At 34.0% G+C, this 9,087-nt stretch overlaps 1 protein-coding gene across 1 annotated transcript in view; it reads right to left on the bottom strand.

The window, feature by feature from the left end:
* Positions 1-7,149: 7,149 nt before the first annotated feature.
* LOC106874666 (malonate--CoA ligase ACSF3, mitochondrial) overlaps positions 7,150-9,087 on the bottom strand; it is a 17,703-nt gene continuing 15,765 nt past the window's right edge. The window contains exon 6 of the mRNA XM_014922464.2: positions 7,150-8,074. Within this exon, the coding sequence (XP_014777950.2) occupies positions 7,680-8,074 (395 nt within the window). The 3' untranslated portion in view covers positions 7,150-7,679. The remainder of the gene's footprint in view (positions 8,075-9,087) is intronic.

Raw genomic sequence — 9,087 nt, 5'->3', positions numbered from 1 at the left:
TTTTCTAAATTTCTACTGATTCTTATATATTCCTTATATCTTATATTTAATATGGTTTTAATTGTTGTTTCTAATTAATTACTTCTAAGTTATCTATTTCTTTTACTTATCACAAAACACACTTCTAAAATGAAAGTATTTTTCCTTCCTGAAATTTAAAAAAATAAATATTTTTCCTATTTTTTTTTCAATATTTCTTTGGTAAATTCAGAGGATTGCAGTATTTACCAAAGAAACACCAAAATTTTACATATCACAGAAAAAAGAAAAAAAAAGTGAATACAAATAAAGTACTGCAACAACTGACCCATATTAAACTTGGACTAAGAAAGCAATTTGTCAAAGCTCCATCAAAAGATTGGAGCTTATTTCATGTATTTATGCCAAAAGTTTCTTGGTTTGTTTGACACTAAATTGAAAGCCAGTATATTTAATGGTCCTGACATTGAAAAAATTTCTGATGCAGAATTTGATGGTACAATGAACAACTTGTACGAAGGGGCTTCAGTTTTATTCAAAAGTAATTTCAAAGTTTTTAGATTAGAAGGATCCAAATCACAAAAATATTGTGAGAAATTTGAAGTTGCTGCAGCAGTGTAGATATAAATACTGGGTATTGTATTAGAATACTTCTGCATAGTGCAGGTCATAATGGTTACTGTACAACAGTAGCTGGTATAGAATCACAAAGTGTAGTGCTAATACCTCTCCACAATCCATGTTATGATGGATACAGTAATATAGTAGAGGTGTTACTGCAGTCTGTAGTTGATGTAAATACACACGCTAGGTATGGTGCAAAAAGCATTCTTACACAGTTCGTATCATGATGAATACGGCAAAAGCAGTTGCATACGCATTAAGGAAGATGCACCAAATCAGATCAGGAGCCATGACATGCTCTATAGTCAAGGACTCAGTAAACCATCTTCAACCAAACAAAACAGCATCAGAGCAGTTTCGTTTATAATCAACAGTTCAAAAGAGATTATTAAAAATTTAATTACAATTAAAATTAGCCATATCATCGATTTCTTCACTGTGTAAATCTTAGATCTTTGACAAAAATAGGGTCCTTATCCAAAATGGATACCTTTTCTCTTCCGAAGGGGATCCTTCACATAAAACAGACTCAGCACTGTAGTATATACTGTAAATTACTCAGGTCTGTAGATAATATAAAAAATAGGTGTCATCTTGAAACACTTATTGTGATAATTGATAGAGTACTACAGAAGAAATATTACAATCTCTAGCTGGTGTAGTGTGTGAAAACATCTTTATACAGGGTTTGTCATGACAGACTCTAAACCAGAATAGAGATATTACTATAATCTCAAGCTGGTGTGGATAAGGTAAGAAAACAACTCCATCATAATAAAGCTTGTCATAGATACAACACCACTTTGGAGATGTTTGTAGATGGTGGAAGTATAGTGAAAAAACATGTATATTTAGAGTGTCATGGTAGATACAGCAACATGAAAGCAAAGTTGTTACATTCTAGTGTTACAGGGACTGTTATAATAAACATAGTAACATGGTGAATGTGTTATTGCAATCAGAAGCTGGTGTAAGGCATGAAAATATCTCTGAGCAAGAATAGTGATAATAGACACTGTAACAGAGAAGCAAAACTGTTAGTGCAAGTAAGGTGTGGGAACATCTCTCTATAGGACTTGCCATAATATTTATAGTACCAGAGAAGAAATATTGCTGCAGTCTCAAGCAAGCATTACAACAACTACTGGTTACTGTACCAGCTGTTGCTGAAAACAGTGGTAAAAATATCTGAGACTATATCATACACCATACAGTGATAATTACAATACCAGTGATATGGAAATAGTCACAGTAGTAAAAGACAAGTGGTCTTCAATTAAGTTCTCAAGAATTACACTATACAATTCACACCATAAATTAGTTACCAACGTGTGTCATTGGTCATAATAATTTCAGTAAGAACATATCAAAGGCTGGTGCAATTATAATGGTATTGCAACACCTCTACATTTAGCCTGTTACAATAAATACAGCAAGGTGATGGAGATATTTGTTATAAACAAATATGTAGATATGAAAAACTGGGATGATGTAACATCAGACCAGTGATTTTGTCATTGTCTATACTTGATAACCAATGCCATAAATTGCAATAAGAATATTACAATTATGATGTAATATATTCTATAAATAGAAACAAGCAATAAAGGCACAGTTCAGTACATGCCACCACCAAGGAAGAAGTTAAAGAAAGATGCTGATGACAGAGAATACCATTGACCAAGATATAACTTCTTAGGATACAGTACACACTTGCATAAGAAAGGATTCTATGCCCCCAAAAAACAGACTTGACCAAGTAGCCGAAGAACATGACCAAGCTTATAAAAATGAGTCTAATGGGACTTGGGACACAGACAAACAGTTCATCAACAAAGCTGTACATAGTGGAGCTATGGAATAAATTCCAAGTGCAGCTACCATAGTGAAACATATTGGATGAATATTCTGAAAATACTCAGTGATACTGCTGATGGTATTAACCAACCTACAATGGTGAGCATTGAAAAGGAGAATGATACACCTGAATCAGACAGCATGTCTTGTTGCTCTTGGTATGAACCCTGAATTTCCATAAATGTTTAACATTCATTTTCAATAGAAAGTTCCTAAATGCTATAAAAACATCAAATATGAATGTAGCAACAAGAACGTTCACTGAGATAATGTCCATAAAAAACCAACAATGCTTTGGAAACTGTATCTCACATGACTACAAATTCCCTATTGGATGACCACATGAGTTAAACCAATAATAGAATGGGGAAACTGGTTCAAAATGCCACTGTGTACAGAGTCAAAGAAGCCAGTTGTAAAATTCCAAACATTATGTGTTCTGAATGGTTCATTCAAAAAGATGTGCAAAGAAGCTTTAGCTGTCAAAGAAGATCAAGGATAGATTGCACTTTAATTCAGAATGGTTTGAATGAGTCTAGGTTTTTTTATGTAGCAATGCACCAGAACATTGTCTTTGAAGCGGATGAAAGATTCAGGCCAGATAGCCTACAGACAACTGTTAAGTATGGATGTGGTAGAATCATGGTGTGGGAAGCATTATCTGCAGGCGTCAGTGAACTTAATTGATTCAACAAGGCTGCCAACGCTAAGGAATACATCAATATTCTATGAAGAGGGTTGCAACCAAGTACTGACAACCACAACATTAATGTTCCATTATATTTCAGAAAATTATAGAAACACAAGACATACCAGAATTTAAATTTGTTAATGAAATTTACTGTATAGTAACCAAAAAATTTCCAAAAACTAATCTTAGAGTTTTGCAAGGAAAGCCGAATACTGGTAAACCAATGGTAGCTGAATCAGTTGCAGATTTATTTAGACATCAAGCCTCTTTCCAAGGTTCAAGTGCGTGTCTGTTCCAAAGGTTGTGCAACATCAAAATAGGACTCATAGAACACTTCAGACTTTTAAAAAATTAGTTGAAGGTATCAACGGAGAAGTCATGGTCTCAAATTTAAAGGAGACCAGCCAGTTTATAGGACACCATCAATTATAACTTGCACACACATGGAGATGGCATAGTGTATAAAAGAACATATAGAGATGGTTTTCCCATTTCAGAAAGGACTTCACTCTAAAAGAGTCAAGTGAAGGTCGCCCAAGAAGACTAGGTTCCAAAGTATTAGAAGCAGTTGATGATGCTAACTTAACCAATACAATTAGGGAACTCAGCAGGCATTCAACATTAACCATATGATGTGAAATGAGGTTTGATAAAGTGTCAAAGGTTGGAAAGTGAATTCCTTATGACCTGTCAGCAGAGAATTGCAGACATGTTAAACATGGTGCATCATTGTGTTCCTGTCAGCTTCAAGTACCTTCCCTGGACAGAGCCATTACTGGAGATAAGTGGATTCTTTACCACAATGCTAAGCAGAGGTGCCAGTGGTTTCATCATGATTTTTATTTTTTTATTTTTTTTTTGAAGTGTATGGTCAGATGTGCAGTGAATCATTTATTACAAGCTGTTAAACAATAAATAACCAGAGCTGAAGTTTATGCCAACAGTGAAGGCATTTAAAAACAACTTTCAACAAAAACATTTGTCTTTAGCAAATAGGAAAGGGACCATCCTCCATCATGATTGTGCATAACCCCATACTGCATGAATGACCAAAAATCTCCTGGAAGAACTCATCCACCATATTCCCTGGACCTCACCCTTTCTAATTATCATCCGTTTAAAAGTTTGCAAAGTCTTTTGGATGATCTTAGACTAACTTCAAATCAAGAAGTCAATGATGAGTTAATCTATTATTTCAGGTCAAAAGCAAAAGGATTTTATATACACACACCATTAAAAAGCTCAATATCAGATGGGGAAGGTCATTGAAAACAATAGTAACTATATTTATGATTAAACACATCTCCATTAACCACTATTTTGTTTTAGCTATCATTGAAGAAATAGAAGACAATTATTGTTACAACTTGACAGATACACTAGGTATGGTGCTAAATAGGAGCATACAGACCATAGAGGTATCTAGACAAAGCCTAAGTGACTGCTAGGCTCACTAACAATCATGAATGAATTTGAAAACATTGTCTCAACAAGAAATAAATTAGTGATAAAAGTACAAAGAACTGGCATACTACAGAAATGCCCATCTCAGTGAATGACAAGAAACACCTGAGTTGTTTCAGTTGATAAAGATCTCACACAAACAAATACATGAATGGGGACACTTGTAATACACTTATTAGGGTAAGAAAGTCACTTGGAAAAATCTGAAGCCTAGTAACACTTAAGTTGAATCATATAAATTGTTTACCAATGAAGCTGCTACTATTCAAGAAAAGCAGAACCTGGCCACAGAGGTTACCAAGATATGATACGTAAAGTGCATACCCAGTTGAGATGTATGTAAAATATTAAAAACACAAAACTGTAAAGCAGTAATGTGAAAAAGGAATTTTACGGAGAAGTATACAATAAAAATAAGGAATTATTGAGAGAAATATGGAAAAAATATTGCTGTCAACAAAAGTCTGGGCTCAATATAACACTCCAAGCAGTTTTTGGCCCAATTACTGATAAACGTTGACTAAAAAAACTTTTCTTCAGTACTTTTGTTCTTATGTCAAAACTTAACCAAGAAACATATAAGCAAAACAGGAACTAAAAAATGTATCATCTTCAGCCAATCTCTCATGAAGATTAGAGCTAATGTAAAACTTTTACAATGAATGCTGAAATTCAACTGGAACTTAACACCAGTAAGTTGTGATGCAAACGTGAAGACAAAAACTGACATAATACACCTATATAGAGAATTGTTATAACAGAGTATTATAATAGACATGTCTGTAAAATATGTAGCTAGTGTAGACATGTTAAAATACCTGAATATATGGCTGTTAATAATGAAGATAGTATTGCAGTGGATACACTAACAGGGGTAGTATCACACCTGTACATAAGGCCTGTTGTAATGGATACAGCACTGGGAGAGACAACATAAAAGTTGAGATTAATATTGGGACACAATATTGTAGCAGATATATTGCTCAGTAAATATATATGGATATTAATAACGGGTACAGTACTGTGGTAGAAATTTTGACAATCTGTACCTGATGTAAATATATACATGTGTATAGTATTGAAATACCTACACACAGTGATTATCATAATGGATTTTGATGCAGTCAAACTGGTGTAGAAAGAAGCACCTAAATTTGACTGTTGAAATGATAATGCTAACCTTTTAACAATAAAGGCAAAGGACATGTATTAATGGTTACTTCCAACAATTATGACAACAGAAAACAACCACTTCAACCATACTACTCACACCATCCAGTGTTTACAGACTGAATTGGACTAAATATTAAGAGTGGGCATGATGATTTAATACCTTTTAATTTGGGGTGGATGGTGGGGGGGGGGGGGGGGAGTAAAAACAACACAATGTTTCAGTGATGACCAACACCCACGACACAGTATATGTATATGAGAGCATCTCAGGTTGAAGAAAAACAGTTCTGCAATTTCTTGCTGAACAACTTGCACAGATGATTTGGTCATAGTCATCAAATGTCTGCATTCACATAAGCTCACTCCTTACATCAAATCAACATGACCTGTACAAGTGCACAGGGTGTTATAAATCAGATGTTGAAGTGATTGCAGAACAACATAAAATGAAGTGTTTTGCTCAAGAACACAACACATCACCTTGTCCGGAAATTAAACCCACAATCTTGCCATCGTGAGTGCAACACCTTAATCACTAGGTCATGCACCCTCACTCATGACACACTAGAAATTTAATGGGTGGATTCCTCTACCAGTCTACTAGTTAGACAATATAGAATGAATTGGCACACTACAAAAACAATGACAAAGAAGTCGTCTCACTATTCACTGGTAACTGTTGTTCACATATGTGAATCATCACCGCAACATCTAATAGTAACAAAAGTAATGACATCATGCCATTTATTATATATAAACTAGAAATGATAATAATTATGATACTACAGATTAGAGGCTGATGTAGACAGAAACATCTTTCTCTAGCACGCAGGTGGATATTCATACCATCACAACTGATAGGGTTTTGAACTCCACCAAGTAGATTCTTTAAGCCAACACATCCATTTTTTCATTGATATAAATTCCAATCTTTTTAATCGCTGTCAAACCTATCCCCTTTAGGTTGCCAATGGACATCTTACAGTGTTTACTGCATACAACAGTAGTGATACCATGCCATTCATTCCATCCAAGTCACTACAACAGTTGTGACACAGAGATTGTGATAATGGAGACAATGATATTTAGTAGACACGTCAGTCAAGGTCTGAATTATCATATTAGTGAAACATTACAATATTTGGTAGTTTAAAAATTATCTAAATTCCCCCTACCCTATTTCTTTTATTGTTTCAATAGTATTTGTTTCTATCTAGTCCCTTTGATACCAATCCACCTGAGACTGCTCTTGGTTCTATGCCACCGACTTCCTATTTTAAAGTAATCTAAATTAAAACCTTCCATAAAAATTTCATGGGAATTTGTTCCAAATGCTAGCTTAATAAATTTATTTTACTAAATTCTTCATTATTTTGAAAATTAATTGAAACAAAGGCTGTGTATTCCAACAGAAATCACTAAGGTAATGAGAAGCTTAAGGCAATAACACCATCTAAGATGGTTAGTGGTTCTGGCAATGATTCTATAATCTACTTCATTAAAGTAATAAAAAAACATTCACCACTGTTGTTGCTCTCATTTGTATAAATTTCTCTACTTCATTTCATTATTTATAAATTCAAATCTTTCTCTAGAGAGCATGGAAGACAGATGTTAAATGATGATGAATGATGTAACACCCCATATTTCTATGATTGGAATATCACTATTACAATGTTTTTTATAGTAAGCAAATTACTAATCACACCAACCAGTGATCACCAACTACACTGCCACATCAAATAAACCAGTTGTGGTCAGTTTCTACATTTGTAATACAATAATAGTCATAAAAATCACTTACTAATTCCAAACCTATATCTTTGTTTCACTTCCTTTTCAAAAATCATTTGTTAATAATTTCCATTTATAGAAAAGGAGGAAAAATATTTTATCTTATTGTCCTTGAAGACCTGTTGAACTCTGGGAAAACAGTTGCAAAAATGTCCTTTTTGTTAACTTTACCCATGGCATTTCGAGGCATGGCCTTAAGGTATCGCACAACTGTAGGGACTTGATAGTAAGGCATAAGATTTTCAGCCCATCTCTGTAAATTCTCAAGTGACATTTCATCCGCACCATCTTTAAGAACAAGGACAGCAGCAATACGCTGTCCCCAAGTAATATCAGGAAGTCCTATCACAGCACAGTCTGTAATTTGTGGATGTGATAATAGGTGTCGCTCAACATAAAGAGCACTTATTTTATAACCTCCACTCTTAATAATATCCACAGAAGTACGTCCCATTATTGAATACACACCATTTTCATAAATAGCTGTATCACCTGAAATAAAGGTATTAAAAGCATTAGCAGTTGAATTCCTTATGAAAATTTAAAAGAATATTCTAACTTGATCATACGAGGGAGAAATCATATTGATTGTAATTGTTTTATAAATGCTTCAAGTAAAATTACAAAAATTAAAACATTATTATTACATTTTGAGTTAGTTTACACTATTACTGCATTAAAATCAAGTTTTGATCAAGGTCAGAAGCCAAAATATCAACCATTCTGGTAAGTCAACGCTCAAAGACTTCCAGACAGTTTGCCTTTCTAACATCAAAAGGGACCAGGGTTTAAAATATTTGTGCATTCAGCACAGGCACTTGGTTTTCATAAAAATATCATTCTTGAACAAAAAACAGTCTGAGATTTAGTAAGATATGAGGAGCACAAGTAACTATCAGATATCTTTAATGTCATTAAAAATTGACAACCTCAATCAAAATACCTGTTAAAGTAACAAACGCTGTAGACAATGAAAAGCTCAAAGTAACAAGCAGAGAATATGAGATGGTTGTTTGCAACAAATAGTGAAAAGTTGTTAATGAGGAAGAGTTCACCAATCAAGGTCCCTAATCATTAAGATGCACTATTAAAAGCATTACCATCATCAGTTTTATGTCCATATTTTTCCATACTTGCACAGAATAGATGAGACTTACTGTTGCTGATTTTTTAAAGAAAGATGCCCTCATTTACTTGTTTTTCAAGTGAGGTAGTTTTCATTCATCTTCAAAAATGCAGAGCCACCACATGCTCTGATGACAAGGCTATGACAACAGACAATACTGTCTGTAGCTTAGTGATATTTCATGCAATTACAAAAGGCAAACATTCACAAAGACACACCCACATATCCAGTTGTAAAAACCCAGCCAAAACAGACCCAGTAGCCTGGAGTAGTCTTCTATCTGGTTGGCTCCTGTCAACTGTCCTACCCATGCATACATGGAAGACAGATATTAAACGATGATGATGATGTTTATATATATATATATATATATATATAT

This window comes from Octopus bimaculoides, chromosome 1 (genome assembly GCF_001194135.2).
Source record: "Octopus bimaculoides isolate UCB-OBI-ISO-001 chromosome 1, ASM119413v2, whole genome shotgun sequence".
Classification (NCBI taxonomy): domain Eukaryota; kingdom Metazoa; phylum Mollusca; class Cephalopoda; order Octopoda; family Octopodidae; genus Octopus; species Octopus bimaculoides.
The sequence above is the reverse complement of the archived record's forward strand: the minus strand, read 5'-3'. Positions and strand labels throughout refer to the sequence as shown.